General features: G+C 34.7%; 1 protein-coding gene across 12 annotated transcripts in view; it reads right to left on the bottom strand.

Moving 5' to 3' along the window:
• The window catches only part of LOC119636909 (inactive serine protease scarface), a 53,193-nt gene that overhangs the window by 9,495 nt on the left and 26,501 nt on the right, over positions 1 to 17,197 (bottom strand). For all 12 annotated transcript variants that reach the window (XM_038032628.1, XM_038032629.1, XM_038032618.1 and 9 more), the window contains exon 3: positions 11,704 to 11,883. In XM_038032628.1, the coding sequence (XP_037888556.1) occupies positions 11,704 to 11,883 (180 nt within the window). The remainder of the gene's footprint in view (positions 1 to 11,703; positions 11,884 to 17,197) is intronic.

The raw sequence follows: 17,197 nt of genomic DNA, 5'->3' as shown, positions 1-17,197 counted from the left end.
CAATTGGGTAGACCGATAGAAGGACAGACGGACAGACGGCTATGCGTAGGTGCATTTACAATTTGAGACTAGCCAAGAATTTATATACTTTATGGGGTTTTTGAAGCTTGTTTCTACGCCTTATAAAAACATTGAATTTCGATATATTTGAATATTGAGTGGGCGTGGTCAATTTTTTCCGATTTTTATACGGGTATTGTAGGAACGTGCATGCGTTCAAATTTTTGTGCATTTATGTTATAGTTTATGAATAATGAGCAAAAAATCACTTTATTATTTCTTTTGGGAAGAAGACGTTTTTTCGGCTTAGGTGGTACTGTACGTGTATCCTTTGACCGATTTGACCCATTTTCAATACAAGAGCTTCCAACGTTTCTGCTAAATTTGAATGCGATAGTTTCATTTTTGCAGCCAAGAAAATGTTTACAACACATATTGCGCAGACGGATAGACAGACATGCTTAAATCGATTCAGAATTTGATGCTGGTAAAGGGTATATATATACTTTGTGGCCGTTGAAATGAAATGAAATCAGGCCATTTTTGGAGAAATTAATGAAGAGCCATAAAGGACGGGTCACATAGGAAGAGGGGTTATGCACGAAAACTATTATTGCTGAAGACAGATGCAGCTGCCCGAACAGTGGCAAAGTTCGTATTGTCGCTACCTGAGGTGAAGCTTTGTTGTAAGGCGTCCAGAAATGATCAATACGACATCGTTTTTCATACACATCTAGAACGGCTCTAAAAAATTTGAAAGAGCTTTGCTCGAAAATTTTTTGATGACCCAACTTGGCTTAGTCTAACTATCATTTGTTTTACTCTCTTCACTACTCTTTTATTATTATAAACTTAACTTTAAGAGAGACTTTTGGCAGTCATTCCATGCGTAGTTGCTCGCCAAAAATTTGAGAAATTCCTGGACATTGGCATGATGTGGTTACCCAAAAAAAGGGGAATTAGTATTAAGATGGCAAATATTTTACTTAAGAAAGGTACAGATTGTTGCCTTGACATGGCGGGCGTTTAACACGCAAAAATCTCGAAAAATGAGAAAAAAGAACGTGGCGGACATATAATAGAAAGACTAATAAGAGGTTGATTTCAATGAAATTTCATAACGAAATATAAAAAAACAATACAATAAAAAAGTGGATCAGAACTAACCTCCAGCTTTCTTAAGGTTCAGACAAAGAAATTCGTGCTCACAGTGGATCTTTTTCTTTTTTTTTTGCAATGGAGCGAATCGTCTTTTCTTGACCTGCTGAGCATTTAAGAAGAAGAAAAAAAATAGCATGGGTTGGGAATCTCTGACTGCCAGCAAATTGACTAAAATTTTGCAAGCTTTGTGTACTGTGCACTTAGTGTTTAGCTTGACTTAGCTAACTCTCCAAACTGACAGAGATATTCTATTAAGCAAAAACTTCAAGGGAATCTTCAAAAATCTGCGGTCATAAGATGAAAAACAATTTTGAGGAACTAATTCAGACAAAACCCTTTCGCTGACTTTTGAAGGGGTCATAAGAAAAATTTGCAAACAAGTTTGTTCTTCTAAGCAAAGTTTTGTGACTATAACCATGATTTTAGAGGGGTGGGGGGACATCCAGGGGGTGGGGGGGAAACCTCTAATGCACGCATGTATTTATCTATGCTTCTTCCCATAAGTTTTATCCTGTTGCAGCAAGTAACTCGAAGTACTCACAGAAGCCTTTCGTGAGGATTCTTTACATTATGATCTGTCCATCCGTCCTTTCAATTATGAATATGTATTTGCCATAATAGTGGGTATTTTAGAAAATATTTTTGTCATTTTGTCAGTTGCTTGCACTACATAACGTTATCTCCTATCATAGAGACTCTATATATTTGAGTGTGCGAGTATATCGGTAAAGAGGTTGACAGTTTTTTGAATATTGACAAATCTTTTTGTTTGGATTTCGACTAAAAAAGAAATGGAGATTGGAATCATGCGATGAAAATGAAATGAAAATCGCTAAAGTGTTTACTTTGTTAGCGCTAAGGCGTGAAAGTATAGAAGCAAATAGCTTACGGAGACTCCTGTAGGAAGTTTTACTTAATATCCACGCCGTGACACATATGAATAATTAATAATTACAACAACAGATAACTTATTAAAATAAATGAATTCAAAGCTCGTTGAAAGAAATGCAATAACAATGTAAGCATTTTACAAACATATTTAATTGACAACAATAACAACAGCGACCGGAATGGAACGTTTAAGTGACTATATGAAAGCAATTATTAAACGATGCCATTAATAAGACATCGTAAGGAACCCCCCAGGGAAAATCATCATCATTATCGAAATGAACTCATAACCATAAACCAAACAAGCCGTCTGCCAGATAAGCAGAAAACAAATCAAAAGGGGAAATAACTCTAAAAAAAAAAAAAAAAAAAAAAAATGTGAAAAGAAAAAAACAAGTAAGAAAGCGATACTCATTAAGCGAATCTTGGATACCCATCTAAGATAAGTTTTCTGTTTTTTTTTTTTTTCTCTTCTGAAGACTAAATGTGACCAACCCATGAGGGGAGAAAAAAAACAATTTCTAAGTTTTCATTTTTTTTTTTTTTTTCTAGAAAAAATTTCAAACTTTTATGATCATCTTAATAAGTCTATGTTTTGATAAAAGCAAATATTATAAGTTAAGCGGAGACATCTAAACAAAAATTTTTATTCATTTTGAAAATTTCAGTTATACGGAAAAAATAGATTTAGGAGATCTACTCCTCTTGGTCGCAAAATCCATAAGTCTTTTAAAAGACTTGAGATCATCGTTTCTAGTGCACGCGCCGGTTACGCAAGTGTATACATGAAATTAGTATACTTCAACGAGAGTAGAGGCGCGCGCGATCTCGTTTATTTATAATGGTATCGATATTGAATTTAGGTGGAGCACAATAACAAAGTGAAAATTTCATGCCCATTACTTAGCGATAATTTAAGGCAACAATGAAAACAATAACTACGAAAAACGTAAAATAATGTGGCTTTAAGGAATAATGTTAAATACCGCACATACCGCATCGTATCCCACTGGCTGACTGCTGACTGCCTCTAATATTATCGTTAGCCATGAAATGGTCAAAATAAGTTTAAAATCAATATGCTTGTGTGTGTGTGTGTGTGTGTGTGTGTACGTGTGTGAGTGCGCATATCTGTTTGGATATATGTGCGAGCATTATGTGGTTCTTTTCTTCTTCCTCTTATTCTTCTTCTTCCTTCTCACATATTTGTATGCGATGTGTTGTTGTTTGTCTTTGGGTTGCCTGCGCGCGCGTGTGTGTGTATGTGTTTATGTGTTTATGTATATATATATATATATATATATATCGGGCTGCATGCTTAGCCAGGTAAATTTGCTGGCATGCTGGCCCAATTGTTAGCCAGCCTGAATGCCGGTTTGTGGTTGGTGTGCGGTGCCAGTCTCAGCCTTCAACGACCTTGTCGTGAATTTTTCGCATAATTCATGGGTAACATCTATAAACGTTACACGATCTACTGCCTTACTAGGCTAATATATAATATATAATACGCTTTATTATGCATGTTTTTCACTTTGCACTCACTTTCTGTTGCTCTGACTGTTGCTGCTTAATAACAAAAAAGAAAAAAAAAAAAAAAACAAGAAAAAAAAAAAGGAATTTTTGCTTAATGCACACAACGCTCGACTGCACACTAACTGTCGTGTTGACTGCGTATTCATTTAGCTCGGAAATGTAGTTTAATTTCACTTGAAATTTTTGTTGCCATTTTTCCAACATAACGAACAACATAAACAGATTAACCAGACATACAGAGCAAAAAAAAAAAATTAAGAAAACAAAAAAAAAAACAAAAAAAAAAAAACGCAGAAAAAAGATGTGATATAAAGCATAACTTAAAGCAAAAACAAATTAAATGCAGAGAAACCCTTATTACGTATGGCGTCAATGACTGCATAACTTAACAAGTTATCAGTAATTACAGCTGAAGTCTTTTGTGCTTTCCTGATGCGCTGCAACATTTGCTAAAGGAAAACAACCAAAATCAGACAAATAAAATATCTAGTTTTAACTGACGATTGTTTTTTTTTTTTTTCTTTTTTATTCCTTTTTTTTTTTTTTTTTTTTGATATGTTTACAATGTCTCTCCTTCCTTCCTTTCATCCTTCCATCCGTTTGAAATTTATTGTAGCTGAGCTAAATATTAAGAAAAAGAAATAAAAAAGAAAAAAAAAACTCTCAACTGAAAACTATTTAAGTTTAACTAATCCCGTCCCTTTCCTTTTGTTTAGGTTTGTAGTTTTTCTAAGGTTACTTGTTAGGTTTGATAAGAAATAGGTTACGAAAACACAATTGGTTTCAAACGATCAGCATTCGAAACTCTTTTATTACACTTAACTTGTCTGTTGCACTTTCTCTTTATCGCACTTTCTCTTCGTTTTTGAAAGCAATTCTTTGGATTAGGCACAGAGAACACAAGTTACTCAAGAATGTCGTAAATCAAAAAAAAGAAAGAACCTGACGAACAGAGATACATTTATTTTTCAAAATATTATTCCATAAGCTTAAGACATTTTCTCCAAACAATTTTCTTAATCATTTAACATATCACCACTTCTAAGCCGCCAGAATATTCACTCTACTGCTATTACAACTTTTGCGTTTCGCTTGCGAAACCCCACAATCTTGAGGACTTTTCATTGAAAACGGGACTTTCGATGAATGAAGAAATTATAAATTAGTCGAGGAGGGAGAAGCTCCTCTGCTAAGCGATCATACCATCACATAGGGCCGCTACCCTATCTGTCTGTATTACAAGTGAGCATTCTCTCTCAAACCTCATTCGTACGTAAAGACTTCATCGTTTCGATGTATATATGAGATCTTCAAAAAAGTGGCTCCTTTTTTTTAATGATCTCCTCTGGAGTTCTTTAAAAATGAATTCCTGGAACAACAGTGTCTGTCTTTAGTCTAATTTTACCTCTACTCCTGCTCAATAAGTTCGCTGCCAGTTCGTGGTTTATTGGAGCTAACCAATGGTCCCGTATAAACCTCAAAGTAAAAAATCCATTAACGTTCACATTGGCATTTTTGAAGATTACAGGGTCATTGAACTGTTCTCCCAATAAATCGATTTGTAACAGTTCTTTATTAACATCGGATGTGTTCCCTTCGCATCAAAGGGGCAGCAAGCCTTATTTACAAAGTCATTTCGCAAAATTTCTATACGCAACATTTTTAAAACTAAATTTGATTTGATTTGATATCTCCATTGGAAGTGTGGTTTATTTACATACAGTGGATGATCCAGCCTTTAACAGATTAGTAGAAATTTTCTTTCCATTTACAGGTTTCTTGAATTATCATACCGATCATCGAGAGATGATGGCTTGCAACGACCAGAAGAAAGCTTCAGAGACCTACATCCAGAGTGAATATATTCTCGAACAGCATCAAATTCTGAATCGATTTCAGCATGTCCGTCTGTCCATCCAGCTGTTGTAGACATTCTCCTCGCCGCAGAAATGCGCCTATCACCTTCAAGTTTGGCAAAAACATTAAAAGTTCTTGCCTTCAGGTTAGTATTAAAAATGTGCCAGATCGGTCGATGTACAGTGTTACACAACCTGAGCACACCTCTCCTTTTTAAAAGGAATAAAAGATTGATTTTTTGCTCATTACTCATATACTACAACAAATAAACCTACAAAAATTTGACGCTACATTCTATGGACAATGATGTAGTGTCTCTGTGAAAATGGGAAAAATCGGCCACGCCTACCTAATTTTATAGTCTGTTATAATTTTATTTTTATTCAAAAATTTAATTAGGCAGAGAAATAAATTTGAAGACCGAAGTCTTAAGCCACTAGCATCTAAGGTGAACAACTTTATCGAAAACTTTACCGAGCTTGAGATTTGATCATTGAGTTGTTGGTCGAGAGTTTTTGCCTATTTGGTGACTCATGCGGATCGATTTTACCCATAGCTTAGTAGCTTAGGCTACACCCGCATATTAACTTTTTGCGCATTTTCGATGCATGGAACGCACACAAGGACTTGAAGGACTTTTATTAGGCCCATCGATTGAAAATCACTTTCTGCATCAATCTAAGCTTGTCTATCCATCTCACCGTCTTCTTGCCTTATAGTTTGCTATTTTTAAAATATTTTGAGCAAATTTAAACCGCCAGCATGTTTTGACCGAAGCAAAAACATTGTTGAACACTATCGGGTCGCATCGGAGCACTCAGTGTTGAAAGTCGTCATGTGAAGAACTGTAGTGTGATCTGGAATATTTAATGATTAGCAATGACCCGACAGGGCGTTTATCGTTTGTTTTCAAAATGAAAAAAGTTTTCTTTAAAGAACTTGACAGAATAAATTATAACTTTACCGACTTGTACACGGGATACATCTGATATTTCCTACAATTAGGTATGTACTCTACACCACTTGTGGTAGAATCGATCACATCAATATTATTTTCAGAATTTATTTAAGCATGTCTGTCCCTCGGTCCCTCTGGTTTTTAAAATATTATATTTTAATGAAATTTGGTTCGCCGCCATGTTTTGACCCAACAAAAAACACTGTTGAAAGTGATTGAGATCGAAGCAGCTTTTCGCCCATTACTCATATGAGACTTATTTGGAACCGTTATTATATGAGTAACTACATTAATTGTTAAGGTAGTGTGGGATATTTAATAGTGAACTGTTTTCCACTATAAGATTTTTTTATTCATTACTAAGCTTTTCATTTTTCGATTAACTGGTAAGTGAAGAGTAAAGTGGAGATCTGATGTGTATACTCTATATGATATATATTAAAAAAATCAAAGAGAATCAAAAGATCAATAAATCAAGTAAGAAAGTTACGTACAATCTTAGACATTCGTTGCTTAAAATATAGTCAGTTGCTCAATAAGCGCAGTTGTGATGCCTGGGGGAAATTTATTAAATTTAATGCTAACTATCGGATTAAATTTACGATTGTTTAATTATTTTTATAGTTATAAATGAAATTTACATTGAAATTTTATAAAGAAAATGTCAAATAAAATTTATAAAAGAATTTTAAATGAATTCGATGCTTGTTGCCTTTATAATGAAAAACAATCGTAAATTTATAAACATTTAATTAAATAACTTAAATAACTAATGTTAACTATTAATTTTAAATTAATTAATAGTAAAGTGTCGGTTGACAGTAGCGTACGGGTATTAATAATTTATATTCTTACTTGACGGTCCAATTAGGCTAACAGATTGGATACAATCATGAACTGAGAAAAAGTATACAAAAATTCGAGAATGGAAAAAGAGAAAAAGAGGCAAGAAAAGCCAATATGGACAGGAAACTCGAGTTAGAGTAATGAACAGTGGAATCAATTTGTCCCTCTGTCCCTTTATTCAAATCATTATTATTGCAGCTTAGAGCATTTTCCTTTTTAGATGACAGTAAAAAGACTTGACGTCAAACGTCTGCCATTTGGGAAACAATACCGATCGCTTATGCTTTCTCTTGAAATTATTTTGCAAATAACTTATCTTCCTTGTTGCTAAGTTATGACTACTAAAATGGAGTTTTTAGCTTTTAAATTTCAATTAATTTCTTATGCCTTCATAGAACTTCCGCGTAATGTCCATAAGCCTCTTAACTCGCAACAATGGTTCGTTGAGCAGAAAAACTTATATACTTAGCTTCATAAGCGAACTGACCTAACGGTACTATAAATAATTGGATCCTGGCAGAAAATAATTCCTTTCTGACATATTGTATAAAAATAGGCGAATTTTATCAATGTATTGTCATTCAATGCCCAGTTGTTTGTAGATACAAAGACTTGTTTCCTTTCAACACCAGCCAGTGGTAGTTAGTACGAGAATCTTAGGAAGAGAGAATGTGTTATTCTATAAAGTTAATGTAGCCAAGTTTGTATTCGTGACAACTTTATTTTGCAAATAAAGTCACCAACCATCCGTCCACAAGCAAGTCAGGTGGCTCAGCAAACAGTTGCTTAAATTAGAATTGCAAAACTAATCCAATTCAATATCGAAATCTATCATGACTAACTTGAAAAATTTACACTGGTATAATAGGCTATTAACCATCTTGTTGTTCATTTAATAACGGAGTCTCATGAAAGAGCCGTTCTGGATGTTGCCCCGGAAAGTCAACCGAACAGACACTGATGTTTTAGAAATTTTCTACAAGATCCTTTAAGTTTAGTTGGCCAAAGTTCCTTTGCCCAGGACTTTACATTTAAACCGAAGCAAAGTTTCACGTGTGCAAGTCATACAGGGCATAATTCCCTCAGGTACCACCTGAAAAACATGGCTTTTTTCGATATGTGTTCATGCACATCCTGCCAAGGGCCGATTAAGAGGTCCCATCACCTTCTATGTGAAAGTAAGGCCATCTGCTGAACCTGACCCCAAGTTTTCGGCGAACACTTTATAACGACGGAAACGGTATGGTGCTTCGAACCAAAGAAGATGGCGTAAGACTTAGTCAGCGCACGACGACACTAATCATGGAGCGCTCAAAATTCATCTTCATCCAAATTCATCACTTTTATTGTTCATTTCAAGAAATCTACTGCCGAAGTCCATCAAACACCTTCAGAGACTTACGGCGCGATGCTGCTCTACCATATCCGAACGATCGGTTCTGGTTTCAACGACTTAAAAGTAGCGACACGAGTTGACCGAAAATGTTATTTTTTGGCAACTTTTTGCAAGAGTTGTCCGGAATACATTGTCGCAATTTGAATGGGAAGTTCTGCCACACTCTGCGCATTCACCAGGCATTGTGCCTCCTGATTGCCACTTGTTCAAAATGGTGCAGCATGCGGCTCCGCAAAGTTGAAGAAGTGCGAAAATGGGTCGGTGGATGGATCGCCGATATAAGTTCTTTCCACATGATATCGCCATCTTGTCAAAACTATTGTGAAATGTTGTAGAAAATGGTGGAAACTATTCGCATTAAAAATGATCAACATTTTTGCAACCCCCCAAAATTTAACGAAAACTTAATGCAGCGAAGGTATTTAACAAAGCTTCAATAATTGCTTCTCTGTCGGTTAGATCAGCCCGATTAACAGAGTGGAACCTTCCGCATGGAAAAAAGTTATTCTATAACAATAAATTTTTCTGGCAAATGCTACGCTTGCGCATTGAACTAAAGGGCGGTCTTTCAAATCACCTCTCGAACTTGAAGAGAAATGGATTGCAATTGTTATGCAATGATTTTTAGGCGAATTAAGCGAGATGGCAATGACGGTCCAGACATAAAATGAAAATCTTTCTTCTAAAGCCTTCGGAATGCTGCAAACCTTCGCCGATGGAGATATGATGGAGAAAAATAAAAACTAATTCGTAAATAAAAATTATAAAACCAGTTTTATGCTTAAAACGACCTTAGAAGACTGCTCATTATAGACATTATAAGCTGAACTGAAGAAGGTCGCTTACTAATAAATATCATCAATTAATAGCCGCTCTTTGATTTAGCATTGATTGCGTTCAGTATGATTGATTTGAATTGTTATTAATTTTCTATGATAATAGACGGGCTATGGCTTCAGGCTAAAGCTTTACCATATGTTGTGATCCCCCTTATGTTTCAATTTTCATATTGAATATAATCACATTCCCGCTTATATATATTTATATATATTTATGTATATATATATCTGTATATATATATATGTTTTAAAATGTCGTCGTTTTTTTTTTTTTTTGGTACATTTTTTAAAATTTTTTTTTTTTTTTTTTTTCACAGATAATTTATTTCATGTTTCAGTTGGCAGACGTGTGCGCTCCCTTGGCAAATTGCAGTAGTCACACTGCATGTAAACAATGTTACGCAACTTTCACAGATTAAAAGTTGTTTAACATGCGAACGGAGGAGGGATGAACACGAACATTTTTTTTGCTACTTGGACTGTTGGACTGTTAGTGATTCACTATCAGAATAAAGATATTTCATTATATTATTACGTAAAATCGCCAATGCACGTTGTACGAGTTTTTCCTAACATTCTTCTACACTCTACACTCGTCGGTTCGTAGCAGTGGATTGAACTACAAGAACTATTTACAGAATGAATGTCACGATTCAATTTCATCGATTTGGGCGAATCCTTTGCGTATAAACGTTCAAAATATACGAGACATTTTACATTTTGTCCTGATGGCTATGTTTATCCTGATACTGGTTAAATTTCGCCAAGCACTTGTGTTAATCCGCCTTTTCCGGGCATTCCTCTGGTGTTTTTTTAAACTTTTAAGTTAATCGCTGGCGAATCAAGCATCGGAAATCTTTATTTCCTTTGATTAGTTCCCTTACGTCTTAGGAAATTTCGTTTTCCAGGGAATTAAACAACTTTCAGGTAGACTTCTTTGCCCGTCGGACCTGTTCCGCTCGTCTATCAGGATGTCCCCTGACTTGAGGCCGATCAAGTCTACCTCACCATTTTTCTAGGTATCTGTCCCACTCATCGGACACCTCATAATGTTCTGGTTAGCTTGTCTAAAAACTATTGATCGCAACAAGTCAAATTATATGAATACGAACGAATGTGATAAATGAAGGAATTTTGATTCTTTACCGCCAAATATTAGCCAAAGCCTTTAAACTAGTAACCATCCAATAATCGTTCAATAATCGTCTGTTTGTTATGGCTTTGATTAATGAGCCCGTACTGCGAACTATCACTTTGACGCTTTCGAGAACTTTCGCGAAACCGTGAGAAAAAAGTGAAACTCTAGGACTCTGGGAACGTAGGACAAATTTGAAATTTTAATATGTAATTTTGATTATTGGTCTTTTTATTACTAGAATTTTGAAAACCATGCAAACTAAGGCGAAATTTATTTTGGTTGGAATTCTATACAAATAATTCGATAATGGATATCCGCTGGTATAATTTGGAAGACATTGGATATCATTCTGTATATTTTTTACAATTAGGAATTGAATGTTGATACTTGCCTGCGAGATTATGGGTAATTTTCAAAATCCAGATGTTTGAGGCGAAAGTTCTTATTCTTTGAATTCGATAAAAGAAATTTTAAAAAGGATATCCGAAGAAATTGAAAAGCGATGGAAAACGGATCTTAACATTTACTATAACTAGGCATTGTGTTTCCGTAAATTGTCTTGTCACGTCTATGGACAAAAAAATTTAATTTTGCATTTGTAATTTCTTGGATAGATGGGTTCATGCTCAATAAAACACCCAAAATAAGTAAGCTTTTCTTCCTTATTACCCCCTGATCACGAAAGGTCGAGCTTATGATTTTCTTTTCCTAATCTAATCTCCTACCCTAATCAAAAGTGAGGCGTTTCGCAGTCTTGTCATTCCCTGAAATAAAGTCTTCTACTCCGATCACCAAAGGTTGAGACGTGCACATGCTGCACGAGTTGCAAAGCTAATAGCTTTGTCTTCTTACCCTAACCAAAAGTTAGTCGTTTCGTAGTCTCATCATTAACCTATTAATGCTTCAAACAAAGCCTAAGTGTTGGATTTTTATCACTTTTCATCTACCTACCATGTACCGTTCCGATCGCGAAACAGCAGTTGTAGAAAATTGAAACTTGACGTATGTATTGCTTACATATTTTTTGTAATATTATATAATAAAGTTAAAATATTTATGTTTTGAAAGAGAAAAAACAACTTACTTCTAAATTGACGACAACATTGCTAAGAATCTCGCCGTTGCGACAATCCTGATCATATACACAGGCCGTGTTCGCAGTACAGGTGATGAAGCGCTTTTGCGTAGTAGTGGTAGCAGCCGTGGTAGACGGTGTTGGAGGAGGTTGATATGTGCAGCATACATTAACCTCAGGTTCACAGTTCTGGAAAATTAAGCAAAAAAGGAAAAAAATAAAAATAAAAAGAAAACCGTATATTAATACAAAAGCATCTCTCTACTCAATGCAAGCACATGCACGCATATAAATTGTTTTGTCGCTGATAAGTCAATATTGATGACTATGAAAACGTAATGGTATGTATGTATGAATACTTAAAAATAAATCATCGATCAAACGTACAAGAAGTGCTTGCGCAAGCGTACTAGTGGCGATGGCAATAGTAGTAGTGGTAGTAGTAGTAGTAGTAGTAGTTGCAAGGTATGCATGCTCGATAAAGATTCAAAAATTAAATTTCGACTTCATTTTTTTCAAATCAATTAAGAATGTCATTTTATGTCATTGAAGACCAGTGCACGATTATAATCATTTGACAGCAAATTTTTGTAACAATTAATGACCACTTAATAAAACGCTAAACAAATATGATAGCATGCGCAGCTAAGATTTTGTGGCTAGCTGGCTCTGTTGGCTCTTAGATGTAGCAACTTAATTAAAAACAGGTTAAAAAGGTTATGCTCCACACGCCATTTTCCAAAAAAAAAAAAAAAACAAAGCGAAACAAAACAAAAACAGAATACAAAAAAAAACAATTCATATGCAGAACGAACGCGATGGCAACGTAGCAAATAAATGGCCTGTCGCTGTACAATTATTTAAACATTTACCAGACGTTTCTTGCGGAGACTCATTTATAACACTCAATGGTGCATTTGGTGGACGCATAAGCTACTTTATGGTCAATTATTTGCATTGACCTCTTCAAGCCGAGCACTTGTCTCAAATGAATGCCACCAGCACCACCACCATCACATTACCACCAATTGAAAACGTTGCAGCAACACCCATGCAACAACACCACATTCGGTCGGACGCGTCTCCAATGCAATGGCAGCGATAAATGTTTAAATGACTTTAACTTTGGCATATGTCATTGTATCATAAAAAAGTCATTACTTTTTTTTCTGTTTTTTTTTGTTGTTTTTTTCTTTTTTTTTTAGCATTCAAGCTGATATACAATACAATAAACAAAACAAATAGAAGAAAACAAAAAAAAAAAAATAAAAAAAACAAAAAAAAAATACAATTTACTTATGGCTATGATAATGGTTTCGCATTGACATTGTTTGTAGGCGTCTGTGAATTTGTTTACATCACCTACTAAAACTTCATGGGTTTATCAAGTTTTCGATTAATCCGACTAAATAAAGTAAGCATTAGAGATCTCTTGAGATGCAATATTAGAACGTAAAGTAAAAATTCGAAAATTTTGAATCCATTTAAAGCAATAATTTTTCAACATCACTTTCGAAAATTTTGAAGCTCTTGGTAGGACGGCAGCACTGTAGTTGTTCAATTTGTTGGTAAGCTTCTAGGGGTGGCCCTTTAGAGCTGGTCCCAATGGTCCTACATACACTTACACACACGCACACACACACACACACGCACACACACACACACGCACACACACACACACGCACACATATATATATATATATAAATAATAGGTCTACTGAAAAGCTCTGCCCGTTACGGTTACTTGTTATAACAAGTTTGAACTACTAAGCGCATAAGCGTTTGCCAATCCTTCTCTCTCTCACTCCCTAGTAAGTATATTGACCTAACAAAAGACGACTTGTGTTAATATTAAGTGAGCGTGGCTACTGATAAAGTTCACCGTCACTGTATTTTGTACGAATTTCAGCAAAGAAGATATGCAACAGAATGATGTAGAAGTTTATGGAAAGTGTCTGGTGAAAGCTCTGTTTCGAATAGAATATGCAAAGGAGGCTTCGAAAAATTTCAAATAGGTGATTCCGAACCTTCTGATAGGCCACACTAAGGCGGAATATTTTTGATTGACGAGGACACTGTCAAGATCAAGTTAGAGCGAAATCATGTTTTCGGCCATATCGGAGATTGGGGAAAGGCTTAATTGGGATCATATTCGGTAAGTGGGATACTAAAAAACGGACAAAACTCTCCAATACACCTATTAAGTGTATATATATATATATATATGTGTATTATATATATATAAAGCTGAGTATGAATATATATATAAACACTTACATAACGTAAGCATGCTGCATGTATAAACCTTCAAAACATACTCAGTTTTCAATTAATATTACTTTAAGGAAAACTGCAGAGGAAAACGAAATAATTAGATACCGTCAAGAATTCATTTACAATGAATTAGTAAATGATTATATTACATACGATAAATGCGATTACGAAAAAAAGTTTATATATGAATGGAAGCTGATTGAACGTTCAAAGGTTAAATAGTTGTAAATTAAAATAAAATATATAATAAATTATAAGTATTGATAAGTAAATAAAATTTATTTTTTTTTAAGATTAATTTTTGTTTTTTTTTTTTTTTTTTTGTTATTTATTTGTTTATTACAACGTATCGTATTCAACTCATTCAGCGTACTTTTAATATGTATTATTTGAATGGTGTTTTTTAAAAGTGGCATAAGTTCATTCTTGACAAACAGTTAGTTTATGACTACAATAAATGCATGATCTGTTATGAGCTTCTTATTTATGAAGAGTTTCCTCAAATATAATCTTGAAAAATTTTTTATCAATTCATTTAATGAAATTACTTGCATAATTATTTCCAAAGTGAAGTTTGCTTCCCGGAAAGACTTTATATGGAGATCAAAAACAAATAAAAACTCAACTATAGTGGAGCTTGTCCCACCATAAAACTTTGTTTAAAACATTTGTTCTGGTAACGAATTTTCAAAATAAATCCTTGTATGGCGTGGTCGCTCAAAAAATCTTCTGAACCGAACCATTCTCAATACCGTTCATCCTTGGGCAAAAATATCTCGGTACAGCCAATTTAATCAAAATACCTTAAAAATTGCGACCATTACGTTGAACATAAGAAAACATGACAAACAGACGGACAGACAAGGTTTAGAATCTCTTTCTGAATCGATCGATATAATAAAAGGTAAGTCTATCTCAAACCCTTTTGGCTGATGCCTACATCGGCACAAAGGTATATTGACCCTTGCACCGCAAATCGTGTAGGATAGAATTATAAGTCCATTTAAGGTCATGAAAAGCATAAATGTTTTTCAAATCCTTAAATATCTTCATACAATATAAAAGGGGCTTACACCACTTTGAAAGAAAGCGGCTCAATTTGTTTGGCTTGGCGGTAATTTTGTTGTTCAATTATATTTTAGCTGATATGTTACATACGTTAATACATATTGTCGCGCGTGTGAATGCGACTTGTTACGTAAGTTATTCCCTTATGCTATTCCATTAAGTTTGACTTCAAGGTTTTCGATCTTGGTATTGATATTTACATGTATTACGGAAGTGCGGGAGTATAGCAAGCTTGGCGGCATAAAGGCACAAAGGGGGCCTCGTCATGAGGAATCATTCATGAAGAGACGTAATCGTAACATTCTCAAGTAATAGAGCGATTGTGGCGTGGGTTATGAAATAAGTTTCCTTTTTCCACCGCTGTAAGATGGGCGTATTCTCATTCTGTTGTTTTTTTTTTTTTTTTTCATAATGTACATAACGCCCAAAAGGAAGCTTTAGAGACCCTATGAAGTATATATATTCTTGATCAGCATTAAAGTCTAAGTTGATTTAGCCATGTCTGTCCGTCTGTACATCTGTGCAGTGTTTGTTGTTGGCGCTCTCCTGGTCGCAAAAATAAAGACATCGACATCAAATTTGGTAGAAACATTGGAAGCACGCACCGAGAAAAACGACAAATGATTAAATTTTATTTTTCTCACTTTTTGGAGATTTTATGCTTATTTATCACAAGGCAAGGAAAACATTGCTCAAACGAAGATATATCATCTGCCTAGAAATGAAAACGGTAGACACCGCGATCACTTTTTTCTTAATAACACTGCCTATGTGGGTATCAAATAAAAGAACTTGTGGAGTAGAATGCGAACAGTGTAGTGGTGGGTATGCGAGATTTGTCCCTTGCCGAACTCAACCTTCTTACTTGTTGTTTAGGTTTACAAGACAGACAAATGGGCAGAGAAGCTTAGATCGACTCGGAAAGTGATTCTGAAAGGAGTGGTGTAGTAAAAGGTGGATTTACGACAAGTCCTTTCTGGATGTTGTATACAGTCGCACGAAGTTGATATACTCTTGTATCATAAGTCAATCGACAATGCCTCCGTTTATTCTAATGATTTTTGAGAATGTATAACCGAAACCATACCAAAGTATTACTAGTTGTGATCGACTATTTCTATTAAGCTTTCGAAATTCCGCATACGATAACCTTGCTTATTTTCGTTTTTAGATAGGTGTAAATGAGTTTCTTCACTCAGAATAATTTTATTTAAATTAATTTATAATTAATTTTCCTTATCTCGTTAATTCGTTTTTCCAATACTTAACGATCTATATCTAAAAAAACTTTTAAATTTTAAGTCATTGTAATTGCCGTTTTATGTAACTGATAATTTTTGTGAGCTCTATCTGAGGTCACAAAAGTCTACCGCGATTGTCAAATGTCTAGATGTTATTTTTTTCTCTAAGTGTATCCTACTGAACGTTGGCAGCATTCTATTTAGAAAATCTGACATGTTGGCTTAGATTCATCAAAATGGAGCTCACTTCGAACTTTCCACACCTGCCATAGAAAGCTAGCTTGTTCGGTAGGGGAAGACTATTCGCTTTCATTCGGACGCAATTCAAAAGAATGCATCCGTCATTGTTACCCTTATGGACGGATAGAGAAAACATACCTAAATAGCTTGTTGATGATGTTATGCCCAGACAAAGTTTGTACCCTATCTACGATCTCGGTTCAGCTATCTCTTCTCTGGAGACCGCAAATATGTTGAAAAACCGCATACGTGCAAAAGCTCATAACGACAAGATTCTAGGATCTGGAATATATGCGGGTTTAGCCATGTTCATCACGGACCTGATTCGCTGTATTATCGCCTATTATTGAAACTCCCAAGGCATCAAAAAGTAAGATCAAAATATTTGTAGATTGCTTATTGGGTTCAAGCTATTCGGATTTTTACACTTGCTCGTTAAAGTATTCTTTATAAATAAATTAACATAAAATTACAAATAATTAATTTCTTGAATAATCGTTTTTTTGATTAATGAATAACAATAATTAACACAAAAAACCAACCATCAGATAATCAACAATGTTATGCAATCCCTTAGGTTATCCGCCTCGCTGAAAAAGTTATCTTAGGTAAATGAAATTTGAATGCAGCTATCTTGAGTCTGTTTATAATCCTCGTTCATAGAATTCAGTTGTTCGTGG

The sequence above is a fragment of the Glossina fuscipes genome, unplaced genomic scaffold (assembly GCF_014805625.2).
Source record: "Glossina fuscipes isolate IAEA_lab_2018 unplaced genomic scaffold, Yale_Gfus_2 42, whole genome shotgun sequence".
NCBI classification, from domain to species: domain Eukaryota; kingdom Metazoa; phylum Arthropoda; class Insecta; order Diptera; family Glossinidae; genus Glossina; species Glossina fuscipes.
The sequence above is the reverse complement of the archived record's forward strand: the minus strand, read 5'-3'. Positions and strand labels throughout refer to the sequence as shown.